Here is a 23,296-nt window from a genome sequence, read left to right as displayed (position 1 = left end):
GAGGATTCCCGGCCTGACAATGGGGAATATTCATGAGCATGTGAATCCATGCCAGACCCCATGCTGGAGAACACCAGGTTTTACAGTTTCAATTAAATATCCCAGATCTGAAATGGGCGTCAGCACTGACAAAACAACTGGTTGCCTTTACCAGGTATTGGCATCATATGCCCAGGAAAGTAAAATATGGCACAAGTATGCCATGTACAAGTGATGCCAAAATAGGACACGTTATCCCTAGAATAGGCAAGTTGCTTTAAGAATCACGATGTGCCTAATGTCAGCATCAAATACACAGATACAATATGTGCTAATATATATATATAATATAATAATTTACTCACAAAAATTACAAGCTACAGAGATAATTAATATCTTTAGGTACAACTTTTATCAGGGATTGCCATCAAGTGCCAAAATGTTTGAAAGGTAATGCATCCAATACCAAATTACACACAATTTCCCCAGCTATAGACATTCAATGGTCAAGTACTCCCACCATTTCCAAGGTCATGGAATCAAACGCTCAGGTGCTGTCATTGTATGCCCAGCTACTCAACTTTGTTTGGTGGTGCACTGGTACCATTATATGCTGAGGTACTTAAACCTTTTGTTGTGCATTTCCACGATTTCCCAGGTTTTGTCTGGTCTTGCCATCATGTGCTTGAAGCATTTATGATGATCAGAGTTTGTGTAGGCTGCGCTATGGGAAATCAGTGTTGCTATGTTCCTCTCCCATCTTGGTGCGTCAAGAGATGAAAATGCCATCATTCCTCCTCTCCCGTGCCCAGCCCAGCTCCCCTACAAACACAGGGACAGTAAGCTGGCAGATTATGTGAGAGCAGATCAACGTGTTCGCCTGTACACTGCAGTGGTACATGCATGGGACTAACTCTGTACTGTCCCATCAGCCTTTCGGAGGGACTAGTACTTTAGGAATTATTTTATCCTCTTATAGTTAAACCTCTATTTGTGTCTAGTTCTGTCTCAGTAGTATCCCCATGATCGTACATTTTTGGTTTCCTGTATGGACCAGCAAGGCTCTGCTTGGGGAGAGATTTGGTATGGTGATTTTCATGTGACTGATATTTCAGTTAGAGCTCCCAAATATCTCAACCTTTGTGTACACCAGTTCCCTTATCTTCTACGACTGGGAACCTTTCGAAATGTGCTTAATCGGTACTTCTATTAATAAAATTACACAACTCCAATACATTTCATAGAAATAGACGCATTATAAACTATTGAAGAATAGAATTGTCTGAATATAACTCCCTTTTTAGACCAGTACAATCATGTGGAACGGTAACATACAAATACTCATTCTTAGAGGTTGAATGGACCATATGTAAGAGCAGATACGATTGGGGCGTCATCATGCACATCTCTGCCATGCATGCGTCACTGCCTTCGCTAGTCTTGTAGAGATACCAGCAAGTTGGTAAATGTACCGTTTTCTCTAGAAGCTACATGCTGCCTTTTGGGTGAATTGGTGTAGTGATGAAGTTGGTGGTTGTGGTGTCAGAAAACCTCGGGTTGAATCCAAATTCCCACACATGGACACAATGCATAACTCACTTTCCTGCATAGAGTTATCTTATTTTACAACATTAGGAGGACTTCCAAATCAACTTCCAAAATAGGAATATACAAAAAAAAAAGAAAAATCGAGTCACAGCTGCTTCATATCAGAACAGTGTCTATACAGAATCGGTCTGTCATAAGACCTGTTTGAGTAGAGTGCCTGGGCTAGGGAGGTGGGAGCTCCTTTCGACGATGAGGGAAGTGTGCATGGAACATTCCTAGATATGGAGCCCCAATTGCGTCTTTTTTGTATACATTTATTAAATAAAAACATATTGAATGGTCTTCCAACTCATTGAGGACCTTGTACAGTATCAGGTTCTTGAGTATTTATGAACTATGGCTATTAGTAACTATTGACGCCCCGTGCAAAATGGGTATATGGACGTAGCTGCGTAAATTCACAGGCGGCCTCTTATTCGGTCATACATAGTGCTTAATTTCAGGAGTGCTCTGCACCCAAATTATAACTTACAGGGCCCTTGGGTGCTGTCACAGATAGAGGACCAAGGGAGCACAGCCCACAGCAAACTATAAGGTTGTCTAATTAGATGTTCTCATGTCTTCCCATGGGCAATGCTGGAGGCACGACTCATGGAGAGTCAGTCAACTTCCCTCCACTTCCTGTTGTTGCTTGGGGACTAGCAGAATAAGGTAAGAAAAAAATTGAACTTTCAAGTGTGTGTGAAGATGCAAGTAAGCTCAAACTAAAGCTGTATGGAGTGTCCCCATGTAACTCGATTAAAAAAGCAAGTAGGGAACACATTTCAACTCTGGGTGCCACCACAGGATATGGGCTGGACAAGACATGGCATAACATGTAAAAGGCTTAAAACTGTGGTAAAGGGGTGGCCGATAACTAGAGCACCAAACCAAGTACACCGCCATAACTATTCCTATGGATGGAATGAGCATCAATGTTCAGTCATATTGAACCAACAGACGACATTCAGGACAAAGAAAAAGTAGGCTAGGCTACACCAAGACTCTCCCCCATGTTAAAGCAGTTACATCTTTGTTAATCGGCACTTTATTTTGCTTCTACTGGCGAAAACGGCGGTGCATATCATTCCACCCATGGATTGTAATGGTATAATGCTAACTGCCATGAAACAATGAATAAATCACACTGTCTCCGAGCAATTCCCCCAAAACGTTTAAAACGATGGGTAAAATAATGGACTACAATTTTGACAGAGTATAAAGTATCGATATCATAGATATGGTGGTATACATCTGAAATGGGAATACGTTTTTACAATTAAGATAAAAACAAAAAACAGCAATGCTACACTGGAAAAGATAGCAATGTGTACAGCTTAATCTTTTTGATGGCTTTTACTGTGTGTCTATTTAGCTTTACTCAGAACATTGCTAGGACACCAATGTGGAATATGTTCTTCACCAGTAAAAGGTTAAAACGTGTATTGGTGCCCATAGCTGTACATATCTCTAAATAGTTATTTGAACGCTACTTTCATAAAAGGAGGTTCAAGTTAGTTTAGATGTATGCCTTCATGCTTCCTTGGTCACTTCTCCAGAGAGACTAGGATCACTGATAAAAACAAACCAAATGCATTTAAAGTCACACCCATTTGAAAAAAGTTAATATGAACAGGATATGGTGCAAGTCTACCCATGGCAAGGTCACCCAATCCATTAATACAATGGCTCCCCAATTACTACTTAAACAGGGGTTTTACACAACAGGCTAACATGCATATTCAATGCCAGAGGTCACACCACAGACTCAGGACCGGATCTGAAGACTGGTACAAGGAATATGCTCAAGTGCACTGCTCTGCCGCTTAAAGACTTTGAACGTTTTATAGTAATATTCTTGTCAAACTTGCCCTATGAAATTACTATATGGGAGACTGGAAGCTCATATTACATGTTCTACAAGCATTTAAAAAGTAATAGGAAACCTACGAACCCATGTACTGATAATGTTTTTCTAATGGTATAACTAATTACTTACCTCCCAGGAATGTTATTTCTGATAGATGTTCCTTCCACGGATTCCTTTTAAAAGACAGACAGCAGACTGTCTGCTCACTGCATGTGCTGTGACATTAGATACCTACAGAAGATATGACCCATTTCCCTGAAATTGAGACCACTGGTGGAGGAGCCATTGAAGCAATCTCATGCATAGTCGAGCCTCCGGAACAACCAGAATGTCGGACGACGTGAGACCCAGCAAATGCAGGAAGGCTGAGGTGGTAACTTGTCCCCGAGATTGGAGTACTTGTGCCATCTGAGAGATGTTTGCCACTCGGTCCTTGACAAGAAAAGATTCTGCCCTGGTAAGTGTCCGAGACCTCCCCGATGAACTGGAGGGATAGTGATATCAGAGACTTTTTGAATTTCAGGGAAAATAAGCTGTGCAACAGGCTGTATGTGCGTAACAGATACGCAGACACCTGGTGTGGGGAATGAGCTCCAACAAGGCAGTCCTGGTAGGGAAAGACATGAATGCCTTCTCTCCTGAGGCAAGCCACTACCACTGCCAGCAGTTTGGTGATCACACTGGGTGCTGCATAAAGACTGAACGGCAAGACTAACTGGTAATGCCATTTGCCCATAACGAATCGCAGGTATTTTCTGTGTTTCACAAGAATAAGCGCATGGAAATAGGTATCCTGAAGGTCCAGTGACACCAACCAGTCTTGCAGATTGAGGGCTTTGAGGATCTCAGGTATTAGCCTCAGATTCAGGATGGGACATAAACACCCCCCATTCTTCTTCGGAACCAGAAAGTGAGTACCACCATCCTTTGCTTCATTCCGAGCATGGTACCAGTCTGATTGCGGCCATCGCTAGAAGCCGATTGACTGGTTTCCGGAAGCAAAGTAGTGTTGGAAGGAGGATGGTCTGGCAGGCATTGAATAAAAAGGAGCCAATAACCCCGAATAATGTCCCGTAAGGTGGTGAGGGAGACATTCCGAGCTAAACTGGTAAATTCTCCCTCCCACTGTGGACTTCTGGAACAAGAACCTTTCACAGGGGCTTTGTGCCTAGCGTGGTTGAGGGGACTGTGGAGGCAGAAATTCCTCATCTTGTAGCTCTTCCCGCCCCCCATCCCTGGGGAAATTAGGATGTGTTGCCTACCTGGAGAAGCCTGACCTCTCCCACGAAGGGCATAGGGCCAGAATCCTTGCACTCTGCTGGGTGGGACTGGGGGTTGTTGAACAGCCAGACCTAAAGTCTTACTCGCTGCTTTATAGGATTGGGAAGTTGGCAAGGAGTCATCTGCTTTATCCTCAAAGAGGTCATGTCCATCAAAGGGCATATACAGGATCTTCGCCTGCATCCTGAGTTTCTCATCAAAGAATGCCTTCTGACTACTAAGCCAACAGCAATAGAACGCCCCACAGAGTCAGTCGTATTTACCAATAAGCTTCTCTGCCATCATGGACCAGGGCCTCAAAGCTGCCCTTCAACTCCCCAGCTCTTCCTGCGGACCAGAGGCCGAATTAAAATTTGACCTGGGCAAAGGGGGAGTTTATCGCTCTAAGGTGAAAACTTTCTTCCTCTATGCGCCCACGCTCTTGCTGAAGGAAATGTTGATGTACACAGGTTGGGAGCTGCCGCCTCCACCATCAAGCGCTCAGATGAGCCATGGGTGGACAGAAAAGCTGGGTGGTGTTCTCTTTCCAATAAGCGTCACAGAGGCAGGTTTCACCCACGCTTCCAGCCCATGGCCTCAACTGCAGCATTCAAATGATTATTATGTTATTAACTGAGCACATACCTAGCTTTGACAGGCAACAGAGCGCTTTACAGAAGTACACAACAGCACAGATGCATAACAGAGCTCTTGTCGGAGGTAACAGAATAGATATAAATCAGGGGGTAGGATATAGAGGGGCCCATAGGAGGGGTACAGTTGTACAGGGTGGCAGGGAGGAGAGGGGCGGACAGTGTCTAGCGAGTCAGGAGGCACGGGCGTGATGTGATGACCTAGGTGTGAAGGAGGAGAGACTCCTTGAAGAGGTGGGTCTTGAGTTATTTTCTGATTTGTAGGAGCGGAGTGGGGGGTGGAGGGGAGGGCACTGATGCTGATTGCGAGGAGGTTTCCATAGTCTTGGGGTGCAGGCAGAGGCAGCTTGTTTTCTGGTCCTTTCCTTTTTGAAGCAGCGGATTTCAAGTCTGCACGGGTCATGGCTTCTGATGGTGCACTGTCCACCAGAGCTGCTGAGTTTCTCCACGAGGTAGCTGGGTAACTTGAGGGCGACTGCCTTATAGATGATGTAGCAAGACTTGAAGGCAGATCTGCGTGCAGTGGGAGCCAGTTAAGGTCGATGAGGGCCTGGGTGATGTGGTCATATCTGAGTAGACCCTTGATGGGGTATGCAGCTGTGTGTAGGAAACTGCTCATGGGCACAAGGGAGGCCCCCGGGGAGGACATTGCCCCCATCCGGGTGGGATAGGATCAGTGCTTGAACGGTGGATCGAAAGCTGTCCCGAGGGAGGAAGTGCTTGACTTTCCGCAAGAGGGAGAGTGGATACCAAGCGAGTTTTCTTAGCTATGTGTGTCTTGAAGGAGAGGTATTTGTCGATGTGGAACCCGAGGGACTTGGCGCAGGGGGTTAGCTTGGGTGCGAAGCCATCAGGGTTCGTGGTTGACAGTCAAATCTGTATGTCTGGGTGTTTGGTGTTGTTGGGGAGAAGTAGGAATTCAGTCTTGGAGGGGTTGAGCTTCAAGTATGCACTGGACATGGTTAAAAAAGGCAGCAATGTCTGTTTTCTGGGCCCTTCACCCAGTATGCCTGTTAGTTCAAATTGAACCTTAAGTCTGGATTCAGCAAAACACTGGGGCATCAACCACTTGGGCCATTAGGCACTGTAAGGAAGTCTGTCTTTACATAGTTAGTGCTGGTACTTCATCTAACTCTGAAGTAGTATTAAGGCCATTGGCTTCTTGTAGGTCAACAGCTAACTCTAACAACGCTCTAGCTCTCTCCAAAACTCTTCTGGGAAGTCCCTTACTTCCTTGGGGAATAGAGCTTCTATGCCGAAGGGACTGGGGTCCCCTTCCTCATTAAAAATGTGATCCATCTCTGACATGAATGTCCCCATAAGAAGTGGGGCATATTCTAGAAGAGCTCCGGGGCCGCCAGCGCCGATCACACAGTAGAAGGGAGGTCTGGTGCTGGCTCCGAGGTTGACGCTAGCCCAGCAGTGGAGCGTGCCAATGCCAGGATGAGTCTCTGCTCATAGGGGCCAGGGTCTAACCCCTTAGGTGTGCCATCTCAGTCTCCTGGACGGTCACTGCTAGCTTGGTAAAACATGGTGGGCTCTGATGGCGCTGTCTGTGCCTGGGCCTTGGCAAAGATGTCAAGCATCTTCAGCCTTGAGGCTTCCCAATTCGTCTGGGGTGGAAGAATGGGAGGGAAACTGTACCCGTTGCACTGCTTCCATGGGTTCCTAAGAGAACAAACTCCTTTTCTTTGAAGAGGCAGAAGATGAGTGGTAAGAGGAGCAGTTCGGCAAGCAGGACCTCTTGCAGTGATTCTCCTTGGATGGGGAACCGTCTCCTCACCTCCACTCTGCGCCCTGTGACCTCAATTGAGATCTCTTTTCTTCACCTTTAAGAGTTTAGCGGCCTGCTCCAGAAGAGCCTTCAGGAGCATGGATTGGCATGACCCACAGTCCTGGGGGTAGTGTTTCTCCCACAGACAGTATAGAAATGTTCTGGGGGTCGAGACCAACATCTCTTTCTGCAATGTCTTCCTATCAAGATGCTACAATAGTTCTGCGCGCCTCTCACCAGATCCAGCATACATTATAATCCTTCAATGCTACTTTCCCCTTTACAGTGGACACTAGAAATGGATATACAAAGTTCCAGGTCTTGTCAATGTGACTTTCGCAATGCTCTACAAGAGCTCTTACTCAATTTTACAGCATGCAGTGGATTTGGTCAGTGAGCTCTGAGTGCGCTTAAGAACTTACACTTTATGTTCCGAAATACAGCATGTTTTGTCTATGTTACATACACTCACGTTGGAGCACCGGTTAGCCTCCCATCAAGCACAATCTCTACTCCATCTTTTCCTTAGTTTCAGGTATCCATCCATGGGTTCTCCCTCCTGTTCTAGTTTGGGTAATCACCTAGTGTCCATCTTTTCTTTTAAGAACCAAATGGACATTTTGTCTTGCTCCTCTCTGGATAATCATCAGGTTAACACCATGCAGTTACTTCACCTACAGATGGAGTATGCTGTATGATTAAATACAAAAAAGGGTTTACATAGGCATTTGTAGACTGCCTTCCACACCTTAAGTGGCCTAAAGCTAAATTGTGCAGGGAATGGGGAAGCAGATGAACAAATGCGCCAAGTAACCTGCAAAACAGTCCATTTGCCTGCCAGCAGCATGGCGGCACTCATCCTCATTTCCTCAATCATGAATGCATGGCATGGTTGGTATCTTGATGAGAACTGTATCAAGTGAATTTAGTGGATTAAGCCACAGTCTCATCTAAAACTAAGTTCAGCTTAGTAAATGCTAATTAAGTTACTAATATTAGCACCTGGGGGAGAGGCGTTGACCAATCAGATTGCTGGGCAAAGGGGCGTAATCCCAGCATCATCTGCATTCTCTTGGCCATCCAAGAACATCCCCTGTGCGTACACCATTCATTTTTTTCACCTCTCCCCCCCCACTGTTGCCCCTCACCTGCTCCTCTCTGCTGCTGGCCTCCTGCTATAGAACTCAAAAAGGGACTTGCTCCCTCTTCTATTTTCTATAGCAGCTGACATCTATCCCCCACCCCCCACAGGAGATTAGTCCCAAAATATGCAGATCCGATCTCCCCTGTAATAATTAAAAAAAAAAAGTGAACCAAAAACAGTATTCAAACTAATATCACCTGGCGGGTACTGGAGGGGGGGAGGTTGGGGTGGGGAAGAGTGTTGGGGAGCCCACCAAGTTCCAATGACGCCAAACCCTGCTATGCGGGCTAACCGGGCCGATGGGCTCCCTGAGACCTCCCTGTGTTCGGCACCAATGACATTGCAATTACATTTAAGGTACTCTTCAATTCCTTATTCAGGGATCGGAATTAAGATTGGATAAGCATGAGCAAAACGCAGCTCCTGGTTATCCAACATTAACCAGTAACTGCCACTGGTGAACAAGGAGCTAGTACATAGCGTTCCCCAAATCTAAGTTTCACATAAGATGCAAACCTATCATTGAGTCCATTATTTATGCCCCGTTATGCTTAAAATATTGTAAAGATGTGTCCTCATGTTTATTTATAAATTGACCCAAATGCACAGAGTTAAATTCACAAAGGTGTGTTTGTTCCGCATCAGTTGGCCTGGGGAGCCAAAAGTAGCTCCTGGTTTATGTTGGTGCCCAGCTAACCAGGCTCTTCTAGGCTACATGCAAATAGCTCCCAGCACCCCACAATTTCGGACCCTGCTTACTACTTGTACCCCATTTGACCTTGCATATTTATTATATCGTTCACATTCTCGCTTCTCAATTACTCGTACTTCGCTTTCCTCTATAACTCCAGAATACTTTCCGACAGCACTCGGTGTACTTTAACGTTCAGATACATTTATTTGAAAACCACAAGTTTCATAACTTCGATGAGCATCATGAGTATACATTTCGACTCTTTTTGAACATATGTAATAGTCTGATGAATCATCTTTTCTTCAAAACATTCTGTTCAGTGACTATTGAAGGGATTGAATAGTGTGGGGATTTTGTTATCTTTTTCGAATTGTTTTGAACAATTGCATAATTACATTTTCGTCTCAACATTATAAGGTGCTCTTACATTATCCTTTGCTTATATAATAGATTGAACACCGTTATGCACCTGATGGAGGAACATCTTCCCTAAATGCATTGAACTCTTCCTGAATGAAGATGAACAATCATTTACTGTTCATCGCCTTTAAATGTTTCTATACCCGACTTTGGAATTTATATGACAAAAGTCACTGATGTACATTTACAATACGTAAATATATTGTGACTGATTTCCAGTCCAATGGTGTGCAGGGGACAGGGCATCCCTAATCTGAGACTCTATTATTTCAATGTTTTATACAACCTAGGTGCTGGGGTTATTTCACCTCCCCTGCACCCAAATTAAAAGGAACATTATTGAACTATTTCTACCTAATTTACTCATGGTGTGCATTTGAACACTTTTTTCTATTTCCTGCTTTGTAGTGTGGCAGGACTGAGTTTGATCGCACCCAAGAATTGAATGACAATGCATTACTTACCGTAAAAGCATTTCTGATCGTTGTATCTGCTTAGATTTACATGCTGTGCATAGGTCCGACATCCAGTGGTCACTGCGGAGTATTGCATTTTGTTTTTCGTAGTCGAAAAGGGGACGTCGACAAGGTGTGTCTGTAACACTATCCCTATAGTGACGTGCGTTGTACCCACAATCCCTCACGCGTCGAAGTCCCTCTGTTTGTATTTTTTCTGCCCTGAGGGAGCCTTCTATACGTGAGTGAGTACAGAAAAGAGAGAGATGTAGAAAGATGTCTATGTTCCTTCCATCCGAGCGAGGAGGAAGGGTGGGCGCAAGTGAATCTAAGCAGATACAACCATCAGAAATGCTTTTACGGTAAGTAATGCATTGTCTTCTGATGTTTGTTAATCTGCTTAGAATCAGATGCTGTGCATAGACTAGCAAGCAGTACCCGGAGTTGGCGGTGGGTTATGAGAAGGAACAGTAGAGAAAAGATGTCTTAATGCTGCCTGTCCCACCTGGGAGTCAGATCTAGAGTGTGCATCTAGACAGTAGTGTTTTGTAAAGGTGTGCACAGAACTCCAGGTAGCCGCTTTGCAGATGGACTCAAGGGGAACATTTGCAATGAAAGCTATGGGAGCCCCAGTGACTCGAGTAGAATGTGCTCTTGGCTTGAAGGGTAGTTCTCTCTTAGCAAGAGTGTAACAGAGTGATGCATTGAACAATCCATCTAGATATAGTGGACTTTGAGACTGCATCTCCTTCTCTTCCTGCTGCCACCGAGACAAAGAACTGATTAGTCTTTCTCAGTGGCCTGGTTCTTTCCATGTAGATCATGACAGCTCTGCGTACATCCAGTGTATGCAGACTTTTTTCTCCCAAGTTGGAAGGGTTTTGAAAGAACGTTGGTAGTTCTATTGACTGGTTTACATGGAATTTCGAGATGAATTTCGGTGCAAACCTTGGGTGTGTGCGTAGAACCACCTTATCTTTGTGAACTGTTACGAAGGGGTCTAGAACAGAAAGAGCCTGTAGTTCATTTACTCTCCTAATGGAGGTGATAGCTATTAGGAAAGCAGTCTTAAGAGTGAGGTCTTTAAGAGTTGCCTTGTACATGGGTTCAAATGGCGAGCCCATGAGTCTGGAAAGTACCACATTTAAGTCCCATCCGGGAGCTGGGTTAGCTATTGGAGGGTGTATTCTCTTTACCCCCTCCATGAAGGCCTTGATAACTGGTATCTTCCACCACAACACTTTAAGTTGGGAAGTGGTGTATGCAGAAAGTGCCGCCAGGTGGACTTTAATGGAATTGAACACTAGACCTGAATCCAGTAAATGGGTCAAGTACAGAACAATATGTGTGGGAGAGCAGTCAACCGGGTTTATGCTCTTACCTCTACACCAGATGACACATCTTCTCCACTTGCTAGAATAGCAGTGGCGAGTATTCGGTTTTCTGGCTTCCCTGAGGACGTCCATACATCACTGCAGAAGTTGTAGATGTCCAAATTCTATGATCTCAGGAGCCAGGCTGCTAACTTTATGGACTGAGGGCATGGATGCAGGGTCCTGCCCTTGTCCTGTGACAGCATGTTGTACGGGCAGGGAAGTTTCACTGGGGGAGATAGGGACATCTCCATCAAGTGAGCGAACCATGGCTGCCGGGCCCACATTGGGGCCACTAGTATCATGGTAACTTGTTCCTGGTGCATCTTATGCACAACTTTGTTGAGAAGGGGAGTCGGGGGGGAAAGGCGTAAACAAATTTCCCTGACCATTTAATCGACAGACCGCTCCCCTTGGACTGGTTCTGGGGGTACCTGGAGGCATAACTTTGGCATTGTGAGTTCTCCAGAGTTGCGAACAGGTCTATTTCCGGGAATCCCCATTGCGTGAAGACGTCTAAGACAATGTCTTCGTGCAATCGCCATTCGTACTCTTCGGGCAGGGGGAAGTCTCTGCCGAGTTCGTCTGCTAGCAGATTGAGTTCCCCTGGTACGTGTTGTGACAGTAGGAACATGTTGTGTCTGAGAGCCCACTTCCATATATTCTGGGACAGCTTGGACAGTCCTGGAGAGTGGGTGCCCCTCTGCTTGTTGATGTAGTACATGGCTGTGGTGCTGTCTGTAAGGACCATCACTGTCTTCCTTTGTAGGTGTTCCTGGAAGGCTTTTAGTGCTTTGAACACCGCCAGTAGCTCCAGTAGGTTTATGTGCTTGGATGCTAAGCTCGGAGTCCACACTCCGTGTGCAGTCTGATGGGAGAGGTGAGCCCCCCATCCTGTGAGGGATGCGTCTGTGGTTATAGTGGCCTCCACCGCGGGTGTGGCAAAGGGTTTTCCCATTATCAGGTCTTCCTTTGTCCACCACCGTAGTGAGAGAACCAAGGCCTACGAGACCACCACTAGATCGTCCCATTGTCTGCTGGCCTGACACCACTGGCTGTTGAGCCACTCTTGCATTGGGCGCATGCGCAGGCGCGCGTGAGGTACCAAATAAATACACAACGCCATCATTCCTAGCAAGCGCATCGCTAAGCGCACCGTCACCTCTCGACCTGCCACATATTGGGGGATCTGAAACAGCATGTTTTGGACCCTCTCGTTGGAGGGGAAGACGAGGCCGTCCTTCGTTCGAATTAGAACCCCTAGGAATTGTTGGACTTGGCTGGGGTCTAAGCTGGACTTCTTCTCGTTGATGGAGTTGTTCCAGTTGGAACAAAAGGTCTACAGTCTTTTGGGCGTTTGAGAAGCATGTCTCGTAAGAATCCCCTGTTATGAGCCAGTCGTCGAGGTAAGGGTATACTGGGATGGATAACCTGCGCAGGTGGGCCGCTGCCACTGCCAGTACTTTCGTGAATACCCTTGGTGCAGATGCTATGCCGAAGGGTAGCACTCTGAACTGGTAGTGTTTGCCCTCTATCATGAACCTGAGGTATTTTCTGTGCGCTGGCAACATTAAAATATGAAAGTATGCATCTTTCATGTCCAGTGTAGGGGTGTCACGGTATTCGTTTTATGACGGTACGATAACCTTCTTGCCAAATGACGGTATATCATGGTTATCGCGGTATAGCAGGTGGAGTTAACTGATCTTAACAAATATTTTCTAAAAGGTCATAAATTGACAGATTTATCATCACAAACAAAACCAGGCACCCAGGGCCAGAATTGGGCTTTTCAACATACTTTCCACTGAAATGCCTTGTTTCCACCAAACACAAACACACGTGTGGAGAGGAGGGGGTGGGGTGGAGGCCTGCTGCAACTGGCAAAGCAAACTGAAAAGCTTTTCTTAAGTGGTCATTTAGGCTTTTTGCTTCCCCACTGGCTACTGGTGAAGATGAACATGTTGCCATCTTGATAACCTGCATGCCACAGATAAATGGAGGCTGATGGTAGTATACGCTCGTGTACACACGTACACACGTACACACGTACACACACACACACACACCCCCCCCCCTCCCCTTGGTGTTCAGTAATCACTGACATGTTACCCTTTGGTATGGCAGCAGGGAATACCCACAGAGATGAGTGAATTTCGCAGTGCGACTTATTATATGTAAATTCAATGATAGAACCAGGGAAATCTCTTGGCACTGTATCTATTCTTCCTATTGCTAACATCTTGATTTTGTGTAAGGCACGTGTGGTTTATGGAATGGCATTAAAAACTGCTCCAACTGAAACTACTTGGCAGACGGCACATCCAACAGTGCAAAACCAAGACTGTGCAGCAATTGCTTACTGCAGCCTTTCCAAATCAGATTGAAAAGCACACTTAACAGTATGAACGGTATAACGGTATAAATAATGTGACGGTTATTATTGTTCAATTAAGTGGTTCACGGTATCTTTAACGGTATACCGTTACATCCCTAGTCCAGTGTTGTCATGTAATCTCACTGTGATAGCAGTGGGATCACTTCCTGTAAGGTCACCATACGAAACTTTTGGGGTTTGACAAACTTGTTCGCTGGGCGCAGATCTAATACAGGGCGCATGGTTAGATCCTTTTTGGGTACAAGGAAGTACACTGAATAAATACCTTCCATTACCTGAGATAGAGGCACGACCTCTATGGCTCCTTTTTCCAGCAGTTGGTCCACTTCTTGGAGAAGGATGGCGAGGTGTTCTGGTGTCATGCGGCGTCCCCTCGGGGGTCTGTATGTTGGGGAACTGTTGAACTCTATACAGTAGCCGCGGGCTACGGTGGAAAGTACCCAGCGGTCTGATGTTATTCCCTCCCATGCTGGAAGAAAGGATGTTAACCGGCCCCCGACCAGCGTTGCATGGGAGGGGACACGAATCTTCACGTCACTTGGTGGTGTTGGTGGCTTGGGAGCCTCTGGGGGTGGAACCCGGCCTCTCCCTTTGCCACGGTGTTGACCCCTCTGATTGCACTGGCCACTATTACCCTGGTAGTTGCTGACAGAATACTGTTGTTGGTTTTGTTGCTGGCTTTGTCCACGAAAAAAGCACTTATTACCAAATCCCCGCCTGTTAGGGGGTTTTGAAATTTGGTCTACGGTCTTTATTGTGTCAAATTCTTTTTTCGCGTTCTCCAGCGTGTCATCCACTGCTCTCCCAAAGAGGTTGGACTCCTCTATGGGTTTATTAATAAGGGACGCTTGTGTTTCCGCCTTAAATCCGGAATTGCGAAGCCAGACGTGACTCTTCAGCAAAATTCCTTGTACCAAAGTGCGGCCAGCCGTCTCTGCTGCATCGAGGGTATTCTTGACGATGCTTTGGTTGACCAGAGAGCCCTCGTTAACTGTAGCCAGCAAACGAGTCCTTAGGGGTTCGGGAACTTCTTCGATGTCCTGTTTGAGCTTAGCCCATTGAGCATCGGCGTAGCTTGCCAATAGGGTATTATTATTGGCAATTCTGGTAGAGAATGCTGCAGAGGTGGTGATTCTCTTGGCTAGGGCATACAGCTTCTTCCCTTCTTTATCTGGGGGTGCCTCGCTGGTAGATAGTGGGACTCCTGCCCTTTTCCTGGTGTTGGTCACGACCAGGGAGTCCGGGATTGAGTGACCCTTAATATATAATGGGTCTGATTGAGAGGGAGAGAACAGTTTCTCAATCCTCGGATTGACCCCTCTCACCAATGCAGGAGTGGAAAGAGAAGGTGAAATACGTCTCTTAACTGAGGTGAGGATGGGTATAATTTGGCTAGTGGGGGGGTTTTCCTTGATAATCCTCTCCACAAAATCGGTGTCTGGGGTGACTTCCCCAGTTTCAATTTCGAAATGTGCTGCTGCCTTCTTCAGCAGTGCATTGAAGGTGGGTTGATCATCCACAGGCGAAGGGTTCCCGACTGGTGTAGTTTCAGTAGACCTGATGACTATACTGCTACTGCCTGTGTCCGTCAACCTAGCCGGTGACTGCCAGGGATTTGGGACGCCCTCGTCTGTGTCCTACTGGAATCCCTCCTCACATAGGTTAGTTTCATCGTGAAAACCTTCCTCTTCTTGTTGGTCTTCAACATAGGTGGAAGAAGGTGTCTTCCTCAGTGGGATTGTAAGAGTATATGTCCTCCTGTATGGGGTTATAACACCTGGTATTTAGCCCTAGGACTCTCCAGGGGTGCCTCCCTTGGTCTTTTGGGTGCCCCGTCTTCTGGGATGGACATGAACCTGTCTAGTTTATCCATACAGGTCCGGAACCTTTCAAAGGTCCACTGAGGTCGGCCAGGACGGTCTGGGAATGAAAAAGGAGTTTCTTCCTCCTGTAATTGTCTGGTTCTGTCCTATAACATCGAAGAAAGTGAGCCTTCGCCTTCTGAGTAGTCTTCTCGCTGGCTAGGGCCTTCTGTCGGCATCGGGAACTGGCCTGATCTGTTTTCCGGCGCATCTTTGCCCTTGTGCGCGGTTTTCGGCGTCTCACTCGCTGTACGTCTCTGGTCGTCCTTAGATGCTATGCGCGCGAGGCTTTCGGCGATCATTCGCTCTTCCGAGGGATCGGTCGCCGTTGCGCTATGTAACGTCGAGCCTTTGCTCGTCGAGTCCTTGCCCGTCGAGTCCTTGCCCGTCGAGTCCTTGTTGGCAACGTGAGCGCTCTTGCGATGCGCGTCGCCGGAGGTTTTGGTACTAGTGCCCTTATTTTTAGAATGCCCAGTCGCCTGTCGCGGAAGCGGTGGCGGGGAGGGCTGACGACCCTTACGGTCGGCCGAAGACGCCGGTGGGCCCGGCGTCCCCGTTGGCGCTATGGCTGCCTTCGTCTTTGACGAATGCGTGCCGGGGGGTATGTGCTTTGTTGTTTTTCCGTGTGCGTCCTTGTCGCCGGGGTGTTCATCCCCATAAGCTGGGCGTGAGCCGGGCTTGTCGGGGCCGGGGACGGACGACGAGGAGCGTGAACGTTCCTTTGAGAGGTCTACAGCCTCCGTTACGGGCGCCGTGTAGTTACTGTCCTCGTCACACTCGGTGGCAGCGGGCGAGGAGTCAGGCCTAGACATGGCGTAGGCCACCCACCTTTTGACCCTGCGGTCTTTTAGAGTTTTGGGCTTTAGTAATTTACAGGCCGCACAGCCGTCCTCTTGGTGATCGAGGGGTAAGCAACGGTTGCACCGTTTGTGCTTATCCTTCCAGGTATATTTACCCTTGCAAAGCGGGCAAAACCTAAATGGCGTCCTCTCCATAGCGGAGGGCAATAAGTGTGACTACGACCTTGAAAGAGAGGGAGGGGAAAGAGAAAGGCATTCTTAAAGAGAAGAAAGAAAGACCACAAAACCCCACTCTCCCTACTGTGTATGGCCGGCGAGGCCTGGCCACGTGTTCGGCAGCGCCGAAGGATCCCCTCCGCTCGTCCTTCCGTCGAAGATCTTGCTCGGCGGAGAAACAGCTCTGCGTCGAGAGGGGGGGGGGGTTGATCTACGTTATTGATATTAATGACAAACGACCAAAGGTCGAAGAAACTATTTTGCAATGTCTCTCTAGGAGCACCGCATAAAGGCGACCAGTAGCTGGGCGGAAAAAAACAATCTGAGGGACCTCGACGCGTGAGGGATTGTGGGTACAACCTACGTCACTATAGGGATAGTGTTACAGACACGCCTTGTCGACGTCCCCTTTTCGACTACGAAAAACAAAATGCAATACTCCGCAGTGACCACTGGATGTCGGACCTATGCACAGCATGTGATTCTAAGCAGATTAACAAACATCAGAAATGTCATTATCCAAAATGAAGGAGTTGCCTGCAAAAAATGCCCAAACACAATCATTCAAGTGATGAAGTTCAAAAAATCTGATCTTTGATTAGTCATTCAGATGGGTAAATGCTCATTAGAAGGGGTTGATCAAAGATCATCTCCATTTGAACGCTGCATAAGGCGAAACATTGCACAGAAACTCCACACATCCACCTTAGCACAGTACTGCAAATCTCAGAATTCCCAGAGGTAGAATTTGTTTACAACCTACACTATGCAAAGAAAGATCTGATTTTATTAAGAAATAGGATCAAATCTTAAATAAATGCTCATTAGATTTAATTCATTTACTGATTTGTATGGTCTTGATTGGAGCAGCAGTAACTCAGTTAGTAAATTCAGAGATGTATGCAGACAAAACGTTAGCATAGTCAAAACGTGAGTGGATAAAGGCGGCCACTGCTATTGCGTGATTATCCTGGGGAATAGCGCCTAAACACCCAAATGTGAACCTCACAATCTCATTTACTTGCAGCGTTAAGGACATTATCACAAAAATACACATCTATTTACTCCGTTGGAAAAGGTTGTAAGAAGGCTGTATAACAAGGGAGGCCACGGAGACTGGCAGGGGCCTTTCAATGAATGTGTTGGCCCCAAAACATTAGCTCAATCGTTGATGGCTTAAATTGAAGACAGTTAAGCAGCATCCACTTTTGCAACTCATTGAGGGATGACCGGTTGAGAAGAAAATCTCCAGAGTGCCGTAGCCCCCCGCCCCCACTACGTACACACGGGTGTCATTCTTTTTATGAATAAAACTGCAAACCAGCCTTACGAGGGGTTAATCCAAGATTGTATACAAATATTGAAAAATAGGTAATGAAATGGTGGATCTCCCTCCATCCCCCCCACATTCACCACCCCAATTGAAGGTCACAGTAAAAGGTTTAGAATTACAAGGCCCAAATTGGACCCTTTGGGAAAGAAAACCAATTAAGGGCCTTCATTAGCACTCGGCAGAATCTCTGCCCAGACATAAGTTAAAGCAGTTTGAGTTCCTTGCTTAAGACAAACCCCCAACTACAGTGGGTCCACAGTCTCTATACAAAGCTCTGCTGTGTAGTAACCAGTTCTCTCAAGATCTTAGCTATTCAGTCTAACACGGCTATAGGGCGATAATCGCTGAGCACACCTGGCTCTTGATTATTTTTAGTAGATGTAATTAAGGGTGTTTTCAAAGCAGGGTGGGGAGGGAGATGAGACCACTCTGAAATCGAAGGAAAGATAAATGATGTTAGTAATAGCTGAGACGAGAGAAGTAGCTCCAGGCCCATATTATGAAAGAAAATTCATGCTTAGGTTCAACAATGGCTTCCTTCTGCATATTTTCCAGAATACCTTTAACTTGCTTTATGAAGAAGTATTTGTGGATATCATTGGCTAGTTCTGAAGAAGGGTCAGGGCTTTGTGACCTACATTTAAGGTTTGCAAATGTTTGAATCGTAGAAAAAACAGTTTGCTGAGTTTGTTGATTGCTATGTTTTTTTCATAGTCAAGAGGCCTTGGAAATTGCTTTTTGAAACCGGAGATGGGCTTTTATTTGCAGCCCGATTTATAATCCCTAGAACAAAGCCAGATAGTCTTTTTCTCTGTAATCCTGTTTGAGACTTCATATCTGCAGAGCACCTGGATTTCTGTGGTGCAGACCGAATCCCAATACACAGAGGGGCATAACAATTGACAACCTTCAGGAAAACAATGGTCACCAATCTTAATTTGCATAGGGAGTGCCTGACTTGCAAAGAGAAAGAGAAGGTCCTGTGACGAGGCTGTAAGCCTTGAATGAAGCCATCAGATGTAAGCAAACTATGAGAAACTTTTGAAATTGGTATAGTTCCTACCAAAGTGATCACTCCCAATAGAGTCTCAATTAGTGCAGTAGTCAAGCTTCTAGTCAAATTGTGATCTAGAAAGTAGCCACATTCGCATGAGGTGGAGGTTAGTGGAAGATTTGAGCGTATATCTACTTATCAAAAGGAACTCAACACGGCTTCTTGCACTCCAACAGCTCTGTTGGGGGCAACACAGACCAATGTGTCAATTGCTGTTTTCCTTACCAGTACAGAGGCTAGAAACAACTGCTCAGCTGGGCTTCAGATGCACTTTCTCTTCCAAGGTATCACTGCATCGGACCCCTCTGCTGCACTCATCCAAAAAGCCACAAAGTAAAATGCAGAGTGGCACGTTTGTTATGGGGCGGGATTCACAAACATTCTGCTTTTGAGACAGGCACCACATTAGTTTGAAATCTACATTCATGGGTGTAATGTACGATGCTTGGACATATTTCATTGACCACTAGAGCGTCTATACCATTGGGACATTCCTCTTGGGTCAGATGCACGCATGAGATACAGAGGGGGAAACTTATTTCACCCTTCAACCTAAAAGGGCGAGTCAGACTTTGTAGAAAGTAAATGGGGACACTGGTTTCATAACGGGATACATCCCTTTTCCAGCTGTGCTCATTAACACTTGGCGCTGGCATGTGCCAGAGGATTCGTTCCAGGGTTCGCTCTGCAACATAATCGGATACTCAATCCAAAAAAGCTCTGCAAAAATGGTATACAGAAGGCGACAAGAGAAAAAGGTTGACCAGATACTTGTTCTAGGGCATACAGGCAGGGGCCGTCCATATTAAATAGATTGCTGACCTAAACAATATACAAAGGTGTCTGTCCATATCAAAGTGAGCACATGTAAAAAGAAACACTGCTTCAGCAAAGAATATGGCTTGCGCAGCCAAGGGGAAAAAAATGTATCAATAAATGAAAAAAGATGGCTGCCACCATAGGGAAGAGGGATGAAGTCCCTTTTCCATGTCCATGGTAGCAGCCAGGAGACTGGAGGAGCACTGAACCATGAAGCTCTGGTCCAGCATGCAAGTGGGGACGGAAAACGCGGGGAAGGGGTTAAGGCTTCGCGCCTTGAAACACATGTGTATAGGCGCGTTACAAATACCATATCATATCAAGGCTATTTGGGGGGGAGGGGAGAGGCTCCCTGTTGCCTCTCCACATGAAAAGAAAAAAATAATAAATGGTGCCACCTGGGGAAGGGCCTTGAGTGGCTGGAAGCACCGGGTAGAGAATGTATTCTCGCCAGCTGTTCCAGCCACCTGATTGGGCAAGCACCCTTCCCCAGGTGTGAATATATAACCATTGATATCACAGCTTGCTTTGACAAAGATTACGTTTTCCCCCTCAAAGCTCCAACTGGAAATAACTCAGCTGATTAGGTTCAATATTTACCAGTAAGTCAGGGTAATCCTTTATATCAATAAAATGTCTTCGTACACTGCTGGCTCAAACATGAACTTAGGAGTACAATGAGATATGTGAAACACATAGGTTGAGGCACCATTTCAAGGGAGAGTTACATCAAATGGACATACTATTTTAAGTATGAAATCTTTACAGGCAGTTACCGATGGCCGTTAAGATAAATAGAACCATTGTAGGTAGCTGCATTTTCCTACATTTTCAAATGTTCTGTAGACGGAAAAACCTGCTCAAAATATAGAAAAGGTAAGGGATTCCTTTGAATATCGAGGAAAGCAACTCAGGGTATCTGTGAATCTGTGGAAATACAATCTATAATGAATAGAAATGTTTATAGCCGTCAGCCAACAGTTCAAAACCTTACACTGTCCTCAAAGTAAAAAGAAAGACGTTCCATATTAGAGTGAAAAACGACAACTCCTCAGATGCTACAGCTTTGCTAATCAGAGACCAGCCAAGCGCAGTTCGCTCCAAACTGTCAGAATTGACGGGTAGGTTCAAGTAGCCCTCAAACACCAGACTTGGGTCTACAGAGTAAAAATGGATGCAGCTATCACAACTGACTCCACAACTATTTCTACACTACTACAAGATGCCTTTTAGACAGAGCGAGAACAATAGTGATCTAGCAGGTCATTCTACAGCTAAACAAACGATGGCAACTGCTACTTCAACTCATGCTAATATATGCAAGTTACACTGCATTTTTGTAGTACCAGAGAATTTATCAAATACTTACGTGTCCGATCATAAGACTCATGGCAAGTGCGTGTGATCTCAGCACCAAGTTCAATATGATGGCCCGTTTTATCCTCCGGGGCGCCATCAGCACCTAGAGCATACATTCCACCAGCAAAACACGTGAGATGGCCCATTTTGTGCTCCAGCAGGCCACCTTTCCATTCAGCAATGTAGGTGAACCCTCCGTTGGATTTTCGGATCAGATGCTTTTCAATAGCCTGCAAGAGGGCAATGTTTGATGCATTATTGTTTTGAAGCGCATATCAACACCCATAGCAAAAAGCAAACTAATCCGACACAAACGTGGAACAAAATATCAAACTAGTTACCTAAAGCAGCACTATAGATTTGTCTAAGGCTCACACCAATTGCAACTGACAAAAACTAGCCAAACAAATTAGCTACATTACGGAAATCATAGCAAAGCGTTCGTTTATAGTTGAGGATTTTAGAGCTCAAATTCTAGATGAAAGCAGCGCAATCCACTATCCACACGAGGATTATTTTAGGATACTGGAAAGTATGCACCTATTTGAGGCCTGCAAATAACACATAACCAGGTTTAGCACTTTAAGAAAATTGTTCATCAGAAACCTAACCTAGTATATTAGAATAAAGACGGCCTGGTAAACACAGCACTTGGAAAGTGCAATTTCTATTTAAGCACTTTACAGGTTCTCCCTCTCATGGCTGAAACTTTGTGTGTAAGGTCAGCTTCTGAGTGTGGTTGTGCGTTACTGACTTACTTCCGAAATCCCTCAATGAATGCCAGAAACTCTGGCACTCACCACTGGAAGGCAAGATCCCACTGTAGCAGACTCCTACTTGCAGGTTCGTCCTAAGGTCCTACACAGTTTCGAGACCCTTGGCCACGCCTACATCCCCCTGCTCCCCCATGTCTGTAGCAGGTAATTGACTCGTTTCGTAATCCATTACGCATTTTGTTGATGGGCAACTCCTTTCAAATGAACTGGCTGAAGAGAAAAAAAATGCCCTTTTGTACTATAGGTCATCCTTTGACCAGGCCTCCTTGGTCAGTAACTCAGGGCGATACGAAAATATAAGGTTTGTATCCTCATTCCCAACAGACCCAGAAAACTGCCTTTCTGTCCATGGTCAGTGCCAGCTAGCATCATTTCTGCTGACCAGAAAATTGTGAACGCTAAAGAAATGTAGCTTGGGGGCTTAAATAGCAGTTTACACGTTCTCATGGTCTACTAAAAGATGCCTGTTCCTTATTCACAAAGAAAAATAAAGCAGGCAGATGGCGGAAGGAACACTAAACAAAAGTGGCATTTAGGAACAGAATCCATTAAGAACCAATGTCATGATGAACACTTTACCACCTTCTGCCACAAGAAGCCTACGTTTTATTTAGACACCTAGAAACTCAAACCAATCCCAACTATGAGGTAACACAGATTACTCCATCTATGGGCAATACGGAGCAAGTCATTTAAACAATAGTGGGCTATGGTCACCTAAAACATGGAGTACCTCAAATTTTCCCAAAATAGCAATAGGAAAGATCAATCCTAATCTTTTGCCCTGATGTAGCGGATAATTCTGTGAAATTGCCAAGAGTTCTCAGCTTCGAACAATTAAAACACATGACTAAAAATCAGAAGGTAAATGATCACGTGACGCCCAAATAGGAAGCTCTGCTAAGGTCTCCCTAGCCCCGGTAAGTCTAATCAAAGGGTGCCGTTCCAAGGGCTTTTTTTGTTACTGGATTGACTGTTTTTTGGTGACCATTGGCTATAAAACCTCCTTCCTAATCAAGTTGCCCTTCACAAAGTCCATCCAGCTGCTTCTTCCTGGCCAGGACTTACCCTTAAGACAGTGGCTTGCGGGCCGCACATCGGCTGGCCATTTTCCATAATGTCTAACCAGTTTTTTTCTAGCCGTTACTGTTTACTTTTCAAATCATGCCGGCTTTTATTTCAGTTACTGGAATTCTTCTCGCTTTCCTACCTGTAATTCATACAACTATCGCAGTTATTCCAATCTTTCATTTATTTTTCCTCACTGGGGCCCCTCCTTACTATTGGTCTTCTTAATGCTCACCATCTGCAAGAAGACTCATCTCCTCGATAAATATTTATCTCAATTTGCAATTCCTATGTCTCATGTTCATATCTTGATCTTATATTTTCTTCTGTTCCTTCGTCTTCCCCAGTTTCTTTCAATCCTTTTGCTCCTTCAGATCACCTTCTCTCCTTTCCATATACTAC

The 23,296-nt window shown here is 45.6% G+C and overlaps 1 protein-coding gene across 1 annotated transcript in view; it reads right to left on the bottom strand.

The window, feature by feature from the left end:
* Window positions 1-23,296, bottom strand: part of MAN1A1 (mannosidase alpha class 1A member 1) — a 538,906-nt gene that overhangs the window by 73,056 nt on the left and 442,554 nt on the right. The window contains exon 9 of the mRNA XM_069606607.1: window positions 21,061-21,280. Coding sequence (XP_069462708.1) covers window positions 21,061-21,280 — 220 coding nt within the window. The remainder of the gene's footprint in view (window positions 1-21,060; window positions 21,281-23,296) is intronic.

The sequence above is a fragment of the Ambystoma mexicanum genome, chromosome 4p (genome assembly GCF_040938575.1).
Source record: "Ambystoma mexicanum isolate Mex_15411 chromosome 4p, UKY_AmexF1_1, whole genome shotgun sequence".
Lineage (NCBI taxonomy): Eukaryota > Metazoa > Chordata > Amphibia > Caudata > Ambystomatidae > Ambystoma > Ambystoma mexicanum.
This window is presented reverse-complemented; position numbering and strand designations above follow the sequence as displayed.